This window comes from Watersipora subatra, chromosome 1, assembly GCF_963576615.1.
Source record: "Watersipora subatra chromosome 1, tzWatSuba1.1, whole genome shotgun sequence".
NCBI classification, from domain to species: domain Eukaryota; kingdom Metazoa; phylum Bryozoa; class Gymnolaemata; order Cheilostomatida; family Watersiporidae; genus Watersipora; species Watersipora subatra.
In genome coordinates this window covers 47,717,427-47,740,499 of record NC_088708.1, presented here as the reverse complement: position 1 = coordinate 47,740,499, position 23,073 = coordinate 47,717,427, and the positions used below count along the sequence as shown (strand labels likewise).

Genomic DNA, 23,073 nt, shown 5'->3' with positions numbered 1-23,073 from the left:
AAATATTTTCACAATGCCTGAAAAAGACACCATGACTGATTTCTCTCAGTTCAGTAATTTTCATGCGTAAACGGTAATATTTTCCCTTTAAAATCATTAGCAAAATCGGAGTTGCAATCCCTTCAAAAAGAAGGATTCAACGGTCTTCTATTAATCTGCTAATAAAAATCCAATTCATTACGAAAACCGCATCTAATTGTTCAGGCTTTATTGCCAAATTAGGTTGAAAAAGGTTTTAATGGGACCGGCTAAAATTATGTTAAAAATGAAGCCGGAAACTAATAGGTTATAAAATCTTGGCGATAAAAAATTGAAATTCAATAAAATAGATAAAAATACGAACTAAAACTTAGCTTCAAGTTTGTGCTTAGTAAGCTAAACTTATTTGAGGTGAATTCAAAGTTTACGTTATACAAAGCTCTGTCTTGAAGGCAAGAACTCTCTACGGTACCCACGACACAGCACAATGCAACATTACATTTTAATACAGATCATAACTAATAAATACACTAAACACAATAAAGTTCCAGTAGGTAACTATAGTTTTAAGGTTAACATACTATTTCATTACTAATTTTTAATATGTCCAGCATTTACATAAAATTGGGCGATTTTTACCAGGGAATGTTTGCATTATATAATTATTATGATTTTTATACCCCTACATGCAACCTTTTCACCATGAGATGCCAACCATGGAACGAGTCCAAATCGTATTTTGAGGGTGCACTGAACTAGGTTTTCCATTCTTATCATGATTGTTTTAGCAAAACATAGCAGCAGTATTTGATACGTAGAACTGGCGGCTATTCAAGTCTTTATTAAATTTTTTTCATCTCATGAAAAGACTAATATTAAGAAAAAATTCGCCACAGAGGTAATAAAATATGCATCAGTATTTATGAACTTTTGTAGGGAAATGGAAACTGCATACGATGAAATTGACAATATAAACACATACCTGGCACAAGAGGAGAGAAAACCTAATTACGTGTCATTTGTGCTAGTAGGATTTAAATCTAGTTATAACTCCACTCCGACCTGTTATTTTCTGTCAATTGATGTTACTTAAGCAATGAATCGGTGCAAAAGTGTCTCGCCATACTCTTAAAGTATTTGTTAGAAAATAAATTAATTTTTCACTTTGACGTATTATCTTAATGGTGTTGACAATTTTTTGAAAGATTAGCTTTGGGTGAGTGTGTGGAATCCAAAAGCACCTCGAGTCTAAATTGAAATGTGTCTATTTATGGATATAATGGTTTGGGAAAGCACTGTACTCAGTGACATGACAGGTAGGCATCGGCAATCAGCTGTTTATATTTAGGTTGTGAACTCTTCATCAGGAAAAACTTTCTAAACTTAATGCATGATCATTACATTTGTCTAATCACTACAGAATCAAACAGCAGTTCCTTTGACATTCCCTAATGTCCACCTTCATATAGTTTACACTTAGGTAGATTCATTCAGTTTATGAAAGCATACTTTATTCATTCTCGTTCAAAGACTTCATAATGCTGATTGTTCCATGAATTCTTTGCTGACGTTGTCATCTCTGTATTGCACAGTAGGCTGCTAGTAGAAACCTTTGTAGAGCTGAAGGAAGCAATGGCGGCTAGGAAGGATGCCGAAAAATGTGATTATATCTTAAAGCTGGTGGTTCTTGGAGATAGTGGTTAGTACGCTAGTTATCTCCTATATTTACATACATTATATCGATATGACGTTTTATGCTGGTATATATAAGTGTACAGTTTCCCACATTCTTTCTAATTTAACTCAAATCTGCAAGTTTGCTATTCTTGACTCCCTTGCATTTGAAAGCTTGAAATTTGCAAGTTTTTTTGGGCTCAATCAAATTTTGAGAATATTAGAGGCAAGATAATATTCAGCACATTGCAGCAGACACCAATAAAATAGCAAAAATATGTATCTCTATTGATTTCAAAGTTTTTCATCATTGGAAGCTTCCAAAGCTTATATCAGGCAGTAGAGATGTAAGCTTTTGATATAGTCACTAGGTGAGTTTGACTGATCGATACCGCACTTCATTTAAACTGAAATTCTTATGGTGGAAAGGAGCTTAGACCAGTTTTGCTGTTTGCTTTTTGTAATATCAGCAAATGGCAAAACAGTGAAGACTGCATATAGTATTACTAGACATTACACGTTCTCTTTCTTGCTCCAACAATGAATGCCTGAGAGGGTATGCTTAACCAGGTGGCTTAGATTGCCTGTACTTATACAGGTTGGCTGACAACTTCCCAAACTATGATGACAACAATCAAGGTGGCCAGTGGTAGTGCTGAAAGCTAGTTTATAAAAACTAGGAAACCACAAAAACCTTCATAACTTTGCCGCAAAAACAAGTATTAGAGCTCGCACAGCTCTAAAAAGGGAGCAGAGTTTGGTAGCTACATATATCTGACACTAAAATGATATCTTTCTCAATTACAACTACAAGTTTATACCGATATAGCAAGAGTACATACAGCTGGTCAAACACTATTTGAATTCTGTATTTTAGAACACTACTTTTTTATTTTGTATTTGCAGCAAACACTCTTTAAATTCTAAACATAACCAGATAGCACTCACCAGTTCTCACATGATGTTGAACATCCAGACTCATGATGGAAATAAAGACAATTTTTGGAAGTAGCTAATGCTCTCAGATTGCTGAGAAAGTAACATTGGTTGGATGCTTTGGTTGATTGGTGGAAAAACTCATGAACTGAGTGTTTCCCCTATAAAACGCATTATAAATTAGACAATACCTAACTAAAGAAAAAGCTAAAACTCTGTTGTGTCTGTCATACTCTTGCTACGGTATTCAAGCAGACATTTCTTGTGTTGAGCTTTCTGTCACTTGAATGAGCAGCTTCTTACAATTATTACATTCAAAATGGGACAACTCTTTGTTATCCATTAAAATTATTGTCTACTAAAACTACTAGCTGTTATTTATTATCCATTGCTTGGACTAGCCTGCTGCTTATGGACAGGAATTATTATTGTTTCTGAACTGCCTGCTTGTAATAGTGTCTGTACCAGCCAATCAAATAGTATGTAAACTAATATAAACCTTGAGCAACTCTAGCAGATGCCTCTCACAGCTACTCTGTGGTTATCTTTTGAGGTTTGTTTAAAGGTTGACTTGCAACAAAATTCACATTACAGTTATTTGGTATCAAAAGATTCACCATGTCTTACTCTACTGTGATGTAGGTGCAAAATGTGTAGAAATGTGGTTACAAGCTCATAAAAGCTCAAAAACAAACAGTTAATGGCAGCCATCACGAAAATGGCATAAATTGAAATACCTCTCCAAAACGGCTGAAATGGGATGTAATTGAACACGATGGCTTCTGTTTACACTTTCATGCAACCTCATTTGTCGAAATATTTTCACAAATATACTTCAGGCATTCAATAAAACCATGTCTATCGTCCTAGGCGTTTATTTGATCATCATTGCAATGCTGTCACTTTGAGCACTGATATCTCAAAAACTACTGTAAAAATTCGTTTTTTAACCTTAGCTCGGAGGAGTGCATATCAACCTCTAATGAACATGATAAGCCTGTTGGTCACCTGTGATAGTTGAAAAATGCTGCAAAAATTGTTCACGCTATTTGGCAGTGAGTATGAACCACATGATCAGATTACGACTAGATGATTAGACCAAACTGAAGCAAAACTGTAAAGTAGCGAGCATCTACATTTGATAAAGGCTTTTCGGGAAATCCTGAAGTGTTTGTTATAAACATTTTATATTGAGCCTTTAATTGTCCTTTCATTTCACATGATAACATCACGTGTCAAAACAATAACCACATCGAGTTGAGTACGTCATCGAATCAAAGGGGTTTCAAACTACAGCATTTTTATGATGGCTGCGATTAACTATTCGTTTTTGAGCTTTCAAGAGCTTGTAATCACGTTTCCACATATTTTGCACCTACAACACAGCAGAGTAAAACATGGTGAATCTTTTGATAAAGAATAACTGTAATATGAATTTTGTTGCAAGTCAACCTTTAAGTTATTTTTGTTGAAGTTGTGGCAACTCCGGTTAATGTAAATTACTTCAGCCAGAATGTAATTGTAAAAGAGTACGAGAGGAGCTCACAACATCCTAAAACTCACCTAATGCACTATATTTTGCACTGTTTAAGTTAATGGAACTCACAATGATCCAGGTAGTAAATATAATTTCTACAACCGTACGCTCAGATTTCACATTCGGTTGCTACTAACTTAAAAAATTCAATCACTCTGCCTACAAAATGGATAAATAAAATGTAATTGGTTAAAGAAATCACTTTTAAAAATTGTCTTTGTGTATATTTTCTGAAGAACTTTTGGAAAATTTTTCTCATCAACCATGTGTAAACCAAACACATTTATACTGAGCTGACTTCGATTACTGCCACAATCTAAGCATTTGTTTTCCGGTCTATTAACTCAACTTCTTATAACTATGCCTCAGACTGGCTGGGATTAGAGGCAACACCAATCTTTACAGTAAAAAAAGCTCTATCTATTTGTGCTTTCCTGAACTCGAGCACTCCAATTTATGGTCAAGCACTTTAGCCACCACCCCAGTCAGATGACTTGCCATGTCACAAATTAATTATGCATATACTGATTACTCATCACGATCTCCCACAGTTCAGGGGACACAGAGACTGCCAAACTTACCGGTTTATTATAAAATAAGGTGTTTACCAAAATCCTTTGATTTTGTAGCAGTTGGGAAGACAAGTTTAGTCTATCAATATACAGAACATACATTCAGTGGTAAGTGTTAACTTATCCCTTAATCATCTACATGTACTTACCAATATACAGATCATACATTCAGTGGTAAGTGTTGTCTTATCCCTTAATCATCTACTTACCAATATACAGAACATACATTCAGTGGTAAGTGTTATCTTATCCTTTAATCATCTACTTACCTGCATTGAAACTGATTGAAAATGGTTATTGTAAGTGTTTTACTTTTTATCACCTATAACATACTTAAAATCTTTTTTAATTATTTCAAGTTGTTTTACACCTTTTGGTCTTCGATGTTGTTTTTGATGTCAGTTTACTTTATTGTACCGCAATATGAACTAAATTAGCAAAAAAACTTGTGTTCTCTCGAAATAAACAAAGAGAAAAAAGGAAATGTATAAAAAACTCGCTGTTACAGAATCTGTGACAAAAGTGTCTACAGCAAGTCCTTGACAACTAGTGGCAGAGTGAAATCTATTTTTTACCGTGTGGGCTGAGCAAGCATGTAGATAAAAAAATCCATTAAGCTGTTTGGGCGTTACTGTACAACTAGCCTAACATGATAAGAGAAAGAATGGCACGAGGATCAGCCAGCTCCTCAGATATTCCCTGCTAATGTACTCATACTTAGCTGAATGCTTGGCATTGCCCGGATAATAAAAGTCTTTGCATAAAAAATTTATTTTTGTTTAACATATAACAACGGTTACCTTTCTAACTTTCAAACTTCACATCGTGAGAAAAGTGTTTTGTGCAGTTCAAACAAATTAAGAGAAAATAAAACAACTGTGAAGGTGTTCAGACTTTGTCAAATAACTGTAACTTTCAAACTTAATATCATGCAGAAAATGTTTTGTGCAAGTCAAATAAATTATGACACATAATAAAACAACTATAAAAGTTTTTAAATGTAAATCTGAAGTAATTAGCAGGTAATAGCTAAGTTAAGTCTGTTTTGCTGCGATTATAATAAAATATGATTTGATAATGATATAATTAATAAGAACTGAGAAAACAAAATAAAAATCTTGAATATGTTGAATTAATAATAACAATTTGTGCATAGAAGTGTGTGTATAAAAAGGATACTGTTTCAGCAGAAGCTATCCATCAAAACTTGAATACGATTTTACTGGTACATCTTGATACTGGCACAAATGTAAAAATGAGGTATCGTTTGAAGTAGAGAGTATTATATATACTCTCGTAGAGTATATATATATATATATAAATTGTTTCCTCACCCCGGATACCCCGTATGGGTGGTAAATTCTGCTCTAACTCGGGTCTCCTACCAGAGACCTGGGAGTTTGAGCACTCGCCTCAAGATCTTAGCTGTTCCCAATAGCGCACTTTTCTGCAACTCACCTGAGTTGATTGTTGTTGGTATTTGGGTAAGCCACATTTTATGAGCCGGTGTTATTGCGCCCAGTGCCCCAATGACTACTGGGATTACAGTTGTTCTTACATTCCAGCATTTTTCAATCTCTTCCCCAAGAGGGAGATATTTCTCTACCTTTTCTTTTTCTTTGCTGGCTATATTGTAGTCATTGGGTACTGCTATATCTATTATAGTAGCCCTCTTGTTCTCCTTGTCTACCACCACTATATCTGGTTGGTTTGCTAGGACATGCTTGTCAGTTCGGATGTAGAAGTCTCAGAGGATCTTAGCGTGGTCATTTTCATTGACCTTACAAGGAGCTTCCCACCAGTGTTGTGGTTTATTAAGGCCATACTCATCACATAGACTTCTATACACAAAACCTGCGACATGATTATGCCGCCAGTGTATGCGTTTCCTGCTAGCTGCTTGCATCCACTGATGATGTGTTGGATGGTCCAGGTGCATCTTTGCACAGTCTGCATCTAGGATTGTCTCTAGTGTGATAGATTTTCGTTTGGAGTTGCCTTGTTGGGAGCACTTGCTCCTGGGCTGCCATGATTAGCGACTCTGTATTGGCCGTTAGGTTTCCTTTGTTCAGCCACATATATGTTTGGTGAAGATTGCCAACCAATATATATATATATATATATATATATATATATATATATATATATATATATATATATATATATATATATATATATATATATATATATATAGCTAATATACATATTAGCTATATATACATATAGCTAATATATATATTAGCTATATATACATATAGCTAATATATATGTATATATATATATATAAATATATATATATATATATGTATATATATATATACCTATATATATATATGCATATATCTAGTATATGTATAGTATATGACTATATGTATATCTAGTATATATAAATATAAATACTAGCGGAATGGCGGGCATTGCATGGGTATTAAAATCAGCTTATAAACAATGGGAGGTAATGTAGTTGTCTGCCACTTGCCTTTAGTCTGGCACATTGCCAATGGCTAATTCGAGTAAGCTTACTAATAATAGCTAACTACTTGCTCTCACGGAAAAGCATGCATAAAATTACATTGTGCCGTCGCGGAGAGCGTTGTATTTTATTGTATTGTATTTTCACCCACATAGCAACATACATGTATATCGCCCAATGCTTCTATGTTTCTTATAAACTGGTCAGGCATTTGCCTGACAAACATGAGGTTCCGACGTCAAATCTTCTGTGATATGGATTATTCATTCCAATTATTTAATAGCTATAGTTGAACAAACTGAACTGCATACACACAGATAGATATATATATATATTTATATATATAGATATAATATATAATAGATTTATAGATACAATATAAATAGATTCAATATATATATAGATTCAATATATATTTATAAATAGATAGAAGTCTACACATTCTCAATAACTCTCAGTGTGACTTTCTAGAAAGAATTAAAGGAACAAAAGCTTTATTAAAACACAAGTAGCAGGTTTCAACCTACTACATGGTCATTAGTCAGTATCAAATGAAAGCTAAACAATGCTAAATGACATACATGAACATAGATCACTGACCATTTCGCAAGTCAATATGTTAGATACCATAAAACCTTTATTTGAATGCCATCGTGCTCCATTTGTCAACCTGTCCTCTAGAGTGGTGGTCAAATAGAGATAGATTTCCAATAGAGGCTGGCAGTGTATTTTTCAAATAGCTCGTCAGAATTTTGTTAAGATAAATTTAACCCCTTTACATTTTGAAGCACATGTTGCTTATATTTTGCTCTCTCCTTCAGGTGCAGCGACATTAATCTTTTTGGATGCTATAAATATGCTAATTTACCTCTAACTTGTATATGCATTGGATGCCAAGAAATATCTCAACCAGTTGATATCTATTGCTTGCAATTAACCTGTGATGATATTACAGCCTGTGCCCTGCTTCGAAAGTTGCTGGAGCTTTCGATTTATTATTATTTTCATTATAAAATTGAAGGCATATTTTTTATTTTGTAACTATGCTTAGTAATGTTGTATATATAACAATGTTGCATAAAAGCTTATTGCACTCATTGATATGTTTATTACATTTTGCAATTAAAACTGGCTTTTTATGTGCAATAGAAGAGGGGTTATGAGCATCGATCCATTGTAAGCCAAATTAAAATAGCTGTAAGAATGCTATCAAATAATATGCTATAAATCTGCTAATTTATAAGTTATATAACAATAATCTATTAAATGATACAAATATATATTCAAGAACAAGTGACATAAATGAACCACACTTATAATACATGTAGAAACAAAAATTAACATTTAAAAATATATTTGCATCGTTTGCTCTGCCGTTCTGTTTGTTGCGTTTGATGGAGTAAACATCTTCTGGCTATTAATACCTTCTATAATGTTTTTTTGACCTCATCTTTTCTTCTGCACCGCTGAACTAGTCGATAATAGCGTTCAAACAATTTTTTTAGCAAAGCAAAACTTTTACGCATCGCATAAATAATAATAAACCTTTAGCCGCATGCGAGCTAAGCACAACTGCTAGCCTAAAACTAGTCATTCATATACCATTGTAAGTTAAAACCATTTTTCACGTACGTCAAAGTATCAAGACCCACGTTAAATAAAAAGCAATTATTAGTCTGATACAGTTTTTAATTATTTTTATGTTGCATTTAAAAATTTAACGAACAAAACCGTAAAGACTTGTGACAGTTTAGTGGAAGCGAAATGCGATATGAACAGAAAGATTAAACGAATTAATTGCTATTGATGTAATCGAATCATTATTAGTTCAGTTTTGTGGACACTTTTTTAATGGTCACTTGCTCTTATGGGTAAAGATGAAGAAAGTCGAATAGTCGTAATCAAATATAAATAGCGTTTAAGTAGAAGTGGTGTTCAATGAAAGGGTGGCGCTTTATTTTTTAAACCGTTTCTCCTATAGCGGCGGTCAAAAAGAGGTGGCGTTGAAACTAAAGTGGCATTCAATTAGAGGCCTTACAGTATATAACGCATGAACAAAAAATTAGCGTTAGGAATAAAAACACATGCAAGGCAGGCTCCAAGCTGGGACATAAGAAAGCCTTTTTTTACAAGACATAATTGTGTGATATATTGTGGTGGAAGCCAGCCGGCCCCAACATCGAGTGTTCTGGCTGCGAGGTCAACAATTAGTTGCATGCACTATCAGTCGAGAGATCAGAAAATTGCCAGCTGGCTGAGACCGTCTTGGCTGGTAAGTGCTTAGTCAGCTCGACTATCAAGGCTGTGCTTCACTCGGCTAAAGCCAAAAACATTATAACTTAGGCCTATATACTGAAGCCGAGTCACGAACACAAGACAAGGCGAACTTGGAGAAGGCAGAGCTTACAACATATGTAAAGACCGGATGGGCTAAAGAAAGCCGTGATCCCTGGCATTCGCTTGCGTGCTGTTCATCGTACATGCACACTTTGAATTGCTTGTGTTCTCATATATATGGTGAAATACATATCTCTTATTGACATGCATTCAGGGGCTTTGATTCTTGTGGAGTGGTAAAGGGCACACGGCAGTTTCCTTTGCAATATGACATTTATGACATACTAACCAATGCGTGAATGCAAGATGAGCGTTTATGTTAGGCGCCATTTTAATACGTTTTCCATGTTTAGTCACTATGCTAATGCTTTAAGGCCCTATGCTACAAGGCTGAAGCAAATTCCACACATAATGAAAATGTATGTACTGTTTTTATACGTCCCGCATTAAATTCTGAGAAATTGTTATAAAATTACATCAATGCGCTTGTGGATAGATCTTGTAGAGTGCATTACCAAGAATTTCTTCCCTCATGCAAACAAAATAATAGCATAAAAATAGGCTATTCTTGGAAGTCATGTGTTCAAAAACTATTAATGCATGCTCTGTCATACAAATGCGCACACACGCACTCACATACGCACTCACATACGCACTCACACACAATGCAGGATCCTGTATCGTTACCATGTTACCATTGTTGTGCTGTCAGTTAACCCTTAAAATGTCTTGTGTCTGTGTGCCTTCATAATATTTTTCTATATATAGTCTGAAATGGGATTTGTATTATTACCGTGATTATCTGCTTGCGAGATGTGTTGTGTAGCTATGGTAACAGTAGAGTGAAAAAGCAAATTCTTATCCATATGCAATATTACAGAATCGCATGTCCACACAATTGGTATCGACTTTAAAAAAAGAATAATAGATGTGGATGGAAAAAAGTGCAAGCTATTAATTTGGGATACAGCTGGTCAAGAGCAATTCAGAGCAATCACGTCTACGTACGTATTTATGAGTTATGCATTATTAATATATATTATTTATTGCATGCAGTGTTATGTCACATACTCCTGTTTCAACAGGATAGTATAAAATAAACATAATTACTGAAATTAAGCAATCTTGAAAAAGAGAACTTAGTGAAAATATTGCTAAGAAAAAGCTGGTATATATATATATATTTGTAAAGTATATATATAGACTACAGGAATGCCCGACATTGCTCGAGTAATAAGTTTTTAGACAAAAAATTAATTTAATTTTAATTTAGCATTTTATTTAATGCTTTTATAACATATGTTACAGGAGCGTCTACTGTATTCACTTTTTAATATCTTATTTAATATTGTTTTCTCTTGCTGAAGCTTCTACGCTACTCTTAACAAAATGTTATTCTTTTAGTATTGTCTTGTTTATTTCTATAAACATTTGTATTATAGTATTTAAGAATAAAGAATGCTAAGTTAATGCTCATGTTAAAAGTTAAAGGTCATGTGTTAGAATTTAGGCAGACACAGAGACACAATGTCTTTTCTTTTTGGTGGATTAGTGATTACGGTTGACCTATGGGTAATACAGAGATGATAATTCTGAAACAAACAGTTACATAGCGAAGGTACAGCAATATATTAAGTATATTTAATCTCCTTGTAAATTATTGCAAACATTTAATTTTCTTTAATGAATATGTTTGCATCTCATTCTCCCATCCTCGGAAGCCGGTTTCTTCGATATCCTCATTTGAGGATATTTATATTATTTACTTTATTCATCACAGGATTTATTCATCTGTTTATTGAATTTCTTCATGAAAGAATACTGATGTGTTAAATCTCTTGATTTAAGAATTTTGATATATTTCATTTCTTCACTTGATAATGGTTATGTATTTACATCCTTCATCAGAGAACGTTGATCCTTTGATCCTTTTATCCTTTCATTGTAGAACATTTATTCATTTGATTGTTGTATTGAATAATATGATCGATTTGGTTGTTGTACTTTTATATGCATTTGGTGTTTTTGATAGCCAAGTTTGGTGGATACAGTTTTTCCTCAGAAAATGTTTGTATAGTAAAACAGCTTCTGAGAGAAAGTATTGATTCTTTCAAAAAGGCTCATAGTGAGCCCATGAAAAAAAAACATTCTTGGATCACCTGTAAGTGCATGAATCTAGCAGCCTAGATTATGGAAATTTCAGAGAAATGGGCGTATTGTAAACTATTAAAAGTTAAAGATTGACTTGCAACAAAATTCACATTACAGTTATTTGGTATCAAAAGGTTCACCATTTCTTACTCTGCTGTGTTGTAGGTGCAAAATATGTGGAAATGTGATTAAAAGCTCTCAAAAACTAAAAAATGAACAGGTAATCGTAGCCATCACGAAAACGCCTTAGGTTGGAATCTCTTTATTTTGATGACGTACTCTACCATTGTGATTATTGTTTTGACACGTTATGTTATCATGTGAATTGAAAGGCCAATAAAAGGCTCAACATAAAACGTCTTGTAGCACTAGTTTATGACAAACACTTTGGGTTCTACCAAAAGCCCTTATCAAATATATGTAGATGCTCGCTACTTTACAGTTTCGTTTCAGCTCGGTCTAATCGTCTAGTCGTAATCTGATCATGTGATCCATATTTTCTCCCATATAGCACAAACAATTACTACAGCATTTTTCGACCACAAAGGTGATCGACAAACTCGTCATGTTTATTAAAGGGTGATATGCACTCCTTCGAGCTAAGATAAAAAAATTAAACGAATATTTATGGTAGGTTTTGAGATACCAGTGCTCAAAGTGACAGCATTACAATGATGATGAAATAGAAGCGTAAGCACAATAGACATGGTTTTATTGAATGCGTGAAATATATTTGTGAAAATATTTTGACGAATGAGCTTGCATGAAAGTGAAAATGAAAGCTATTGTGTTCAACTACGTCCCATTTGAGCCGTTTTGGTGAGGGATTCCAACGTACATACAGCGTTTTTCTGATGGCTGCAATTAACTGTTCATTTTTGAGCTTTTAAGAGTTTGTAATCACATTTCCACATATTTTGCACCTACAACCCAACAGAGTTTGACATGGCGAATATTTTGATACCAAATAACTGTAATGTGAACTTTGTTGCAAGTCAACCTTTAACCTTTAGATGATAACGACAGTGTGTCTACGCTATGTCTATCAAAATCACAAGATATTTTAGTAAAGAAATAGTAATAAAGAAGGCTGTAGGTCAAAATAATTGTGTCAGAATAAATCAAGAGTTGATTCTCTTTATAAGTTCATGACCGATTTTGTACTTGCAGGCTTTATCGGGGAACACACGGAGTGATTGTAGTATATGACACACAGGATATCAGTAGTTTCCAAAACATCCCCAACTGGTTACAGGAAATAGCTAAGCATCGTGATGATGTTCCAAAAATATTGGGTTAGTAAACTTGCTATATTGATAAATATGGAGATTGGTTGCACAATAGTGATATTCTGCATGATACATTATAAAGCTGAAATCATAGTCTTATCAGATTAGTATAATTGCACATGAATCGCCATCGATTCCTACATAATATGAAACAGATTTCTGGTTATGGTCTTATTCAGTTAGAAGCAAGATGTTTTAGGAATTTGAGATTAAACAGAGCACAGAGAATAAGTACAGTCAAACATGGATAACTCGAACTTCACGGGACCGAGCAAAAGTGTTCGAGTTATCAGAGCGTTCAAGTTATCAGAGCACTGTCACAAGTCCATGTATTTATTTATTTATTAGTAGATACATGCACATATACAAACTATAATAGAAATCAAAAGCATAAATGGCTTGTTTCAAATAAAATGCTTTTAATGTAAAGTTTAAAACTTTTTTATCAAAAAGTATAGGAGATTTTTCTATCACTTGAGATTGTTTTGTTGTTTGAGGTGATGTTATTGCCAGGACGTTTTTTAGATTAAAATTGGCAAAACTTGATCGTTGTTGAAATGCTCAGAAGAAAAGACATCTTTTTCTTTGAGCGTTTTAACCGAGATCAATTTTGCCAATTTTTCTTGAAGTTTATATGAAGGTCACCTCATTTTTCCATGCTTTCGAAAGGCGATCGCTAAGCGGATGTTTGGTAAAAATCAAAATTCACCAAACCTTTAGAAAAGTCGTTGACAAAAATATTTTGCCGATGGTGGTAATAACGACGCCTATGATTTACGAAAAGTTGAGGTTTACCTCTATGACTTGGAATAAAGTGATTTTCTAAAGCGATAACAACCGTCTCGGTAGCCGTTGGGCAAAAAACTGTTTGAGTTAACCAAGTTGAGGTCGAGTTATCTAAAGCAATTTATCATTATGTGGGAACGGACCAAAGAAACCGTTCAAGTTGACCATGTGTTCGAGCTATCCGTGGGTGAGTTATCCATGTTTGACTGTATTTCCACAATTATTCCTACATGTCTAAAAATGGCATATTGACGCAGTTATTAGAGCGTCGATCATGCAAGAAATCATGAACTCAAATTCTGTATGTCATCTTTTTCTCAATTTCCAGCTGTGGCTTTTGTTATAGTTCAGATTATTCCAATGAAGTGGACTATGCTACTGTCTCTTCTAATATATCCAAATGGTTTATAGCACGGTATAATGATGTGCTACTCTTAACTCTTCCTTTCCCATTTTAGTGGGAAACAAAAATGATAACTCAAAGACAAAAGTGGTTTCGACTCGCAATGCTCGCAGGTTTTCTAAACAACAGGGTATTCCCTTATTTGAAACCAGTGCCAAGGAGAATACAAACGTTGAACAGGTAATAAAAAGATAATAGTTAACAACTAAACTTATGAGCAATGGATAGATTCACTGCAAAGACAATTTGCAACAAAACTAGAATAAGGCATCAAAAGTACTACAATAGAATATTTAGTGTAGATTTTGCATCCCGATAGGTCCTGTAATAGCAATAAAACATATTGAAAAGGTTTTATAGTTTTTTTAATCAACTTATAACTCTCTCTTAAAAATTCATAATGATGAATTTTCACAAACACAACATGCGTCTTATTAAATCATCTATCACTTTTTCAACTTTTGATCACACTTTCTTTTCTATATCTTTTTTTGCCTCTGCTTGCTTTCTCTCTCTATCTCGCTCCTCTCTTTCCTTAATTCCCTCCTTCCTTTCATCACTTTTTTTCTCCCTCTTTTCTTTCTCTCGGTCTCCCTTCTTTCCTTCCTTTTTCTCCCTTCTCCCCGGTCTTCCTTCTTCTCTCCTTCTCTCCCTTGGGAGATTGAGAGAAGGGAGAGAGGGAGAGAAGGAAAATCGGAGATAAGGGAGCTTCAATTTTAATGCGCGCTTCCAGATAATAATAATAACAATCCTTGTTTGTTTTCTACAATTTTTGTAGCATCTTAATAAGACCCTTGATCTATGAAATACTTTTTGTATTCCAGGCGTTCGAAGAAATAACTCGATTAGCAATAAAGCATAGCATGGAAATGCTTCTCAAACCACAAGAGATGCCTCCAGATGTGATTACGCTGAATGAGCAGGCTTCTGGTGTGATTCGAAGCAATGCTGAGCAAGGAACAACAAAAATTAAAAACGATAGGAAGAAATGCTGCTAGTGAACAACAACAGAGCTTCAAGTGAGACTACATAGAAAGTTTAGGTTTGAACAGCATTTACTGAAACTTGTTTGAACAGTCTTTCTATAGATTCAATAGAGTTGATGTTAGAGAGAGCTAATAATATGTTCTTAGTTAGAGTTTTAGTATATACTAACATCATGTTCATATGACAGACTCCTTATGACCCAGCAGTGAATGTTATGCTTAACTTTAGGTTGGCTAACTTGTGATGCTTACACAAATCTTTTTGTGATCCTTTAAAATTTGTTAACATCATTACTAAGAAGCTATAAAACTTATCAAAATTATATTTTATAATATGTTGCAACACATGAGTGTTCCTTATTTCAAAGTGTTAACTAGATGCTTAAAAGGCTGCAAAACTAGTAGGTTCATGGGCTTATACTTGTTCTCACACACCTCACACCTGGAAGACTTGATAAGGGATTTGTTGCAAGATCGAAGTGATTCAATTTGTTAATTTCTATGCATCCTCCACATCTATGACAATCACTTTTTTCAACAAACAAAATACAGACTACTAGAAATTTAGAATTGTTTTTGCTCTGTGGTGTGAACAACTCTCTGTTATACCCTGTGCAACAACTTTCCAGTATGTTTAATTCACTTAAGCAATTCTGACATAAATTTTTAAATATTCAGCAGAAAAATGCAGTTGTCGATGAGCCGTTACATTTTTACCTGAATGTGTTCAGCATTTGACATGACAACACAGCTTCAACTACCACATATTCAAGCAATTTTTGTAGTCAGTATTGAGAGTGACAATCAAAAACAATAATCATAGACATGGATAAAAATGGAAATATTTTGCTTTTGAATTTTGATAAAAGGTCGAAAGAGAAATTTTGAAAAAATTTATCCCGAGCTCAGCTTGAAAAGATAACTTAGGAATAATATAATGTATTATCTTCCTCCCAAGTTATGTAATCAGTCTTAGAACTCAGCCCACGCATAAGATAAATACAATTAAGGGATTGGTAGCTCTACTAAGGTTTCTTCTTATTAATACCTAGCTAAGTAGAATATACCATAAAACCTGTATTTAAACGCCACTTTTATTTGAACGCCACCTCTATTTGAGTGACACTATGGAAGATGGGTTGACAAATAGAGCGCCATCCTTTAATTGAACCTCACTTCTATTTGAATGCTACTTATATTTGACTGCAACTATTTGGCATTTTTGATAATTGCATAATTGCAAGTGATTAGTGGAAAAGTATCCACGAAACCGTACTAATAATGAGTCAATTACATCAATAACAATTAACTTGTTCCTTATTTCTGTTTGTATCGCAATCCGTTTTTTCAACTCTAAGTCTTTACAGTTCTGTCTGTTGGAATTTTGAATGCAACACCATAGATACAATTAGTAACTGTATCAGGCTAATAATAGTTGCTTACCTAACGCAGTTTTTGATACTTTGATGTACATGAAAAAAAATTGTTCGCAGTTCTGATAGAATCTGTGCTACTACGAGCTTTGAGGCTAAAAGTTTGAGGCTATTTTGATTACACATAGTTTCTCGTTATTCGCGTGGAAAGTGTAAATTGCACCACATAAAAGTTCTGCTCTGCGAAAAATTGGTTTGGACACTAATATCGACTAGCTCAGTTGTGCAAAAAGATTTGAGGTCAGAAGACATTATGGAAGGTATTGAACTCCCAGAAAAATATGAAATGGTTTCAAATAAAGGCAAAATTCAGAACTCATCTAGACGAGCAAATGATGCTAATATTTTTGTTTTATAAATGTGAACTTTTGCTTTTGAATGTGTTGTGAGTATGGTTTGTTTATATCCCTTGTTCTTGAATATATGTATTTTTAGCATTTAATAGATTATTAGTATATACATGTAACTTATAGATAGGAATATATCATATTGGTTGATAGCTTTATTGCAGTTAGATAAACTCGGCTTACAATGGATCGATGCTCATAACTCCTTTTCTATTGGGCATGAAAAGCCAGCTTTGGCTGCAAACTATAGAAAACCTATCAATGAGTGCAATGAGCTTTTATGAAACACTGTTAAATGTTACTATAAAATAAAAATATGCTTTCAAATTTATATTGAAATAAAAACTTGAAAGCTCCAACAAACTGTAACACAGGCTATAAGATTGCAAGTTGATTGTAATCAACTGGTAGAGACATGCATGCACCAGCATGTCTCTACCAGTTGAGAGTTGATATCAACTGGTATCTACCAGTATTTGATATCAACCAGTTGATATCAGCACTGGTAGAGACATGCTAATACATGTCTCTACCAGTGCAAATTTATTTAGAGATCTGCGACAATTTGGAGGTAAGTTAGCAAATTTCTTGCATTTACAAGGGTTAATGTCGCTCTGCCAGAGGAGACTGCAAAATATAGGCAACATTCATTTTGGCTGTGAGAGGATTAAATTTATCTTTTGAAAATTCTGACCAAGTGTTTGAAAAATAAAATGCCACCCTTTATTGTCATCTCTAATAAAGCACTAACTACTATATACATGTAGGAAGGGCTGAAAAAAGAGTGCTATGGCATTCAACTAAAGGCTTTATGGTAGTCTGTTTTACGGGCTGTTTTAGGTTTTATGGGCTCTCTTTGTTGTATGAATGTTTTCAAAGCACATGGTAGGCTGTAAGGCCTGGCTAGAATCACGCACACACTTCTATGCAATAATTGTTATTATTAATTCAATATATTCAGGATTTTTATTTTGTTTTCTCAGTTCGTATTAATCGTATCATTACCGAATCATCTTTTATTGTAATCATAGCAAAAGAGACTTAATTTAGCCATCACTTGCTAATTGCTTCACATTTACATTTAAACCTTTTTATAGCTGTTTTATTTTTTTTAAACTTGTTCGACCTGAGCAAAACATCTTCTATGAAGCCTAAAAGTTACAGTTGTTTGACTAAGTTTGAAAACCTTTACAGTTGTTTTTATTTTCTCTCTCAATTTATTTCAACTACACAGAACACTTTTCTCATGACAAGAATTTTGAAGGTTAGAATGGCAAATGTTGTTATATATTAAATACAAATAAATCTTTTTTCTAAAGACTTTATTACTCGAGCAACGCCGGGCATTTAGCTAGTCTATATATACACTTTTTGTGACTAACTTTACTTGATATCATAAACTTATTTATATTTTCAATATATTTATTCTTTATGTTTATAGCAATTTAAAGTATTATTTATCATACTTGACTGCTTTAGTGCTTGTCTACAAATATAACAAGATATGATGTATCAGGTTTCTGGCTAACCTAATGAACATGTTGTCAGCGTGCAGCCTCTTTATAAGGCTTGAGAAGTTTTATCTGCAGAATATATAGTTATAGACACTGGAGGGCTGCCAAAAATAGACACTAAGTTTCAATTGACAAAAATAGACATTAGGTGCTGCAAACAGGAATAAACAATATCGACTGTCAACAGGAATAGACACTACGTCCTGTCAAAATGAATAGACGCTAGAGGCTGTCAAAAGGAATAAGAACTAGTTGCTGTCAACATGAATAGATGATAAGTGCTGCCAACAGCAATAGACACTAGATGCAGTCAATTGGAATAAACACTAAATGCTGCCAACAGGAATAGACACTAGGTGCTGCCAACAGGAATGAGCACTAGTGCTGCCATCAGAAATAGACACTGGAATTTCTTGTTTACTGATCTTATTCAAGCAATGACTCGCAGTGATTGTGTCTCACATACCATTAAACTATTTGTTAAGAAATCTCACTTCAAGTGTTTTTAGATCTGTGGTTTCTTGCCATGCCAAAAGCACTTGATCAACACCAAACTTCTCAGTGTGTTTATACCTTCACTGTTCTATTGCAGTGCTTGTAGACAGACTATAGTCTCAAGACAGTCTTGTGACTTGTAGATATCTTAAAATAGCTTTAGAGCTCAAATATTTTCAACTATTTACATTTAAAAATGAGAAAGCTTAAATAAAGATGTGTCCAACTCAAATTTATATCAATGAGGTATAACTCAGTGTTTGTACCATTTTATTAACCAAATCTATGTCAGTGTTATATCATTAGAGTCATCTCCTCTTACACGTGTTAAAAAGTCTTTTTATTAAATTAAAATCATTTCGTCGCTGACCATTTCATGAAAATTTGAACATATGTCAAAACATCTCTAGTTTTTCAGCGCGTCACCAGCTCTGCAGTACTACTGGTCATGTGTGTCAGTTTGTTAGTAATGCATCCATATACAGTCTAGCCTCAGTTTTGTATGTCACAGATCTCAAAAAACTTGGATCTCAAGCAAAATATTTCAGATTTTTTTGCTTCAAATGTCTATCAAAAATTCTCTCTCCTCTCGTTATCTTTACTACTTCACTGTTTCATGCAGGCGTGTTTGTTTGGGTTTTTGAAATACTAACTGAATTTTGTGCTTTGATTACTGCATTATTTTATTCTTATACTCTGTTGGAAGAAAACAAACTATTTTACCATTTTTTTACAAAATGATCTGAAGAAATGAGGCAGTTCTGAGCACTGAATTTAATGATGTTAACTTGAGGTCAAACTCCACTCTTGAATGCAACACTCCTACTACATGGGAGCTAGTCAAGTACAGCACTGTATACCTCACTTGACTATAATACATAAAACTTAAAGGTTGACTTGCAACAAAATTCACATTACCGTTACTTAATATGAAAAGATTCACCATGTCTTACTCTGTTGTGTTGTAGGTGCAAAATATGTGGAAAGGTGATTACAAGCTCTTAAAAGCTCAAAAACCAACAGAAAATCGCAGCCACACGAGACTGTCGTAGTTTGGATTCCTTTCCAAAACGGCTCAGATGGGCTGTAGTTGTTACAGGATGGTTTTTGTTTCACTTTCATGCAACCTCATTCGTCGAAATATTTTCACAAATATACTTCACATATTCAATAAAACCATGTCTATTGTTCTTACATGTCTGTTTTATCCTCATTGTAATGCTGTCACTTTTAGCACTGATATCTTATAACTTACCGTAAAAAATCGTTAAACTTTTTAACCTTAGCTCGAAGGAGTACATATCATTGTCTAATAATTATGATGAGCCTGTTGGTCACCTGTGATAATCGAAAAGTGCTGCAAAAATTATTTTCGAAGTATTGGGTCACGTGATCAGATTACGACTTGACGATTGAATAATGCCAAAACAAAACTGTAATGTAGCGAACATCTATATTTGATACGGGGTATTCGGTGAAACCCGAAGTGTTTGTCATAAACTAGTGCTACGATAAGTTTTATATTGAGCTTTTTATTGGCTTTTCAATTCACGTGAGAACATCACGTGACATGACGATAACCAAACTGTAATGACTACGTCAGATAAATAAACCGTAGACTCCAATCTACGGCGGCTTTTCGTTTTTGAGCTTTTAAGAGCTTGTAATCACATTTCTACGTATTTGACACCTACAACACAACAGAGTAAGACATAGTGAATCTTTTGATACCAAATAACTGTAATGTGAATTCTGTTGCAAGTCAACCTTTAAGCTACAAAGAAGGTCCACTTCAATACTATTGAGGCATTTACAACGAAGGCATCATGAGGAGCTTAAAAGCGCGTCTAAGAACCTTCAATCCAGCAAATTTATTTTATTTTTAGTTTCTTTCACTAATACCAGAAGTTTTAGGGAAGTGATGGATTTTTGCTTTCCACTATGCTGGGTTATCTATTTCTATATTTGGAAAGTATTTCTTAATTAATTTCTTGTTGATTATAATAGCAGTTGAAAATAAAATCTGTAAAAAAACTAGCCAAATCATGCCATTAATCTATCACCTATTGAATAGCATTGATCCACCAATGTCTAACCACAAATTGTAGATTGCATCTATAAACCAAGCCACAAAATATAATGATTGGTGTGATAGTGGTTTCTTTTATCTTAGTTTATTGATGTAACAACATTAGGCTGTAATATAACTATCTCTTAACCTTAAATGAATAAAAAATTGCGCGCCGTGCTGACCCGGTCCGACCCGATCTTGGCCCTCATTGCTGACCCTGAGTCTGGTCTGACCCTGCATTCCTTGATCTCGTTCTAGCTCTAGCTAAGAAAGCCATTGATTCCATTTCATGATCAGATCAAAACTTCACAGGCTCATCATACATGTATTTAGTCATGTTTAGTTCAGCATGATATTGGTCTTTTCACCTAGCCAGGGTCTGGCGCTTCGGGTGGGTGGGCTATTTGCCCCCCTCTCCTTTCTCCCTTCTCTCTTTTCCCCTTCTCACTTCTTCTTTGGGGAAGGGGAAAAGAGAGAATGGGGATAGGAGAGGGTGGCAAATAAAGCCCTGATGGCTCATGATTTGTGTGCAACATTTCATAGCTTTTATACTTTTAATCTATGGTGGTTATCAGATGTTATCACAGAATCGCTTTAGTTTACTGGATTTTGTATCCAAGAAGGTTTTTATGTGAAAATAAATGTGATTTTGTCATCTTCTCCTGATGAGCTCCATTGTTATTAAGAGTGCAGTTAAGCATGAGGTACAATACAATGACGTTACGTCGTGCTATTTAAGTCTGACAGGCTTTTTCCCTATTGGCCAATCTAGGTTTATATATATATGGTAGATTCAATCAGTTTATTCTTATTCAAAGACCTCTTTGTCGACGTTGTCATCTCAGTATTGCGCTGTAGGCTACTAGTAGAGACCTTAGCAGAGCTGAAGGAAGCAATGGCGGCTAGGTAAGATGCTGAGGAATATGATTATATCATAAAGCTGGTGGTCATTGGAGATAATGGTTAGTACATTAGTTATTCTCTATACTTACTTTTTATCAACAAGTTTTATGCTGCTATACTTGAATGTACTGTTTCCCACATTCATCCTCATCTAAATCAGGTCTACAATTTTGCTATTCTTGACCCTCTTGGATTTTAAAGTTTCAACTTTGAATTTAATTCTTTTGACTCATTCAAATTTTGAGCGAGTCAAAAGCAAGATACTTTTTAGCGCAATGCAGCAATGCCCAATCAAAGAGCGCAATTATATGACTAGATCTATTGATTTCAATAATATTTTTCATCACTGGAAACTTTCAAAGCTTATATCAGGCAATAGAGACACACGACATAACAAATAGGCCACCGATGAATGCTTTATTTTCAAGCTGACACTCTTATGATTGACAAGAATCTAAACTAGTTTTACCAATTCCTTCATTAGCTTCAACAAATGACAAACCAGAGAACACCGCTTATAATATACTAGACATTGTATATACATACGTTGTCCTTTTTTGCTTTAGCAGCAAATGTGTGCGGGTGTATGCTTAGCCAGATGGCTTAGGCTATCTGTACTTGCACAGTTTGGCTGAGAACTTTTCAAACTACAAAAAACAGCAATCATGGTGGCCAGTAATAGTGCTGAAAACTAACTTATAAGATTTAAAAAACCAGAAAACTCTATAACTTTGACACAATATATTTATATATGTTTGTTATATTAGTATATGATACATATCATTTATTACATATAATAATATATGTAGCTATATGCAATTTTGCCACAAGTATCCGAGTTTGTACAACTTTGAAAATATGAGTCTCCTAATGCGGCTAAATATCTGACACCAAATCTCACTCGATACCTAATTGAACATAAGGCTGCAAAAATCTTTTCAACTCTGGCATACTTTTGGTAGGGTTTTCAAGCAGGCATTACTTTGGTAAAGCTTACTAAAGCTTGTTTACCAGAATCCTTTGATTTCATAGGGGTTGGAAAGACAAGTTTAGTCTATCAATATGCAGATCATACATTCAGTGGTAAGTGTTATCTTATCTTTTAACCATCTACTTACCAATATACAGAACATACATTCAGTGGTAAATGTTGTGTTATCCCTTAATTATCTACTTACCAATATACA

The 23,073-nt window shown here is 34.2% G+C and overlaps 2 protein-coding genes across 2 annotated transcripts in view; both read left to right on the top strand.

Moving 5' to 3' along the window:
• The first annotated feature begins 1,611 nt into the window (after positions 1-1,611).
• Positions 1,612-15,135, top strand: LOC137388343 (ras-related protein Rab-35-like). The gene is made up of 6 exons (XM_068074832.1): positions 1,612-1,678; positions 4,756-4,806; positions 10,389-10,512; positions 12,830-12,954; positions 14,193-14,317; positions 14,962-15,135. The coding sequence occupies exons 1-6, from the start codon at positions 1,612-1,614 to the stop codon at positions 15,133-15,135; spliced, it is 666 nt and encodes a 221-aa protein (XP_067930933.1).
• Positions 15,136-17,416: 2,281 nt separating this feature from the next.
• LOC137388336 (ras-related protein Rab-35-like) overlaps positions 17,417-23,073 on the top strand; it is a 30,420-nt gene continuing 24,763 nt past the window's right edge. Inside the window, exons 1-3 of the mRNA XM_068074824.1 lie at positions 17,417-17,474; positions 21,895-21,945; positions 22,919-22,969. Of these exons, the coding sequence (XP_067930925.1) occupies positions 17,417-17,474; positions 21,895-21,945; positions 22,919-22,969 (160 nt within the window). The remainder of the gene's footprint in view (positions 17,475-21,894; positions 21,946-22,918; positions 22,970-23,073) is intronic.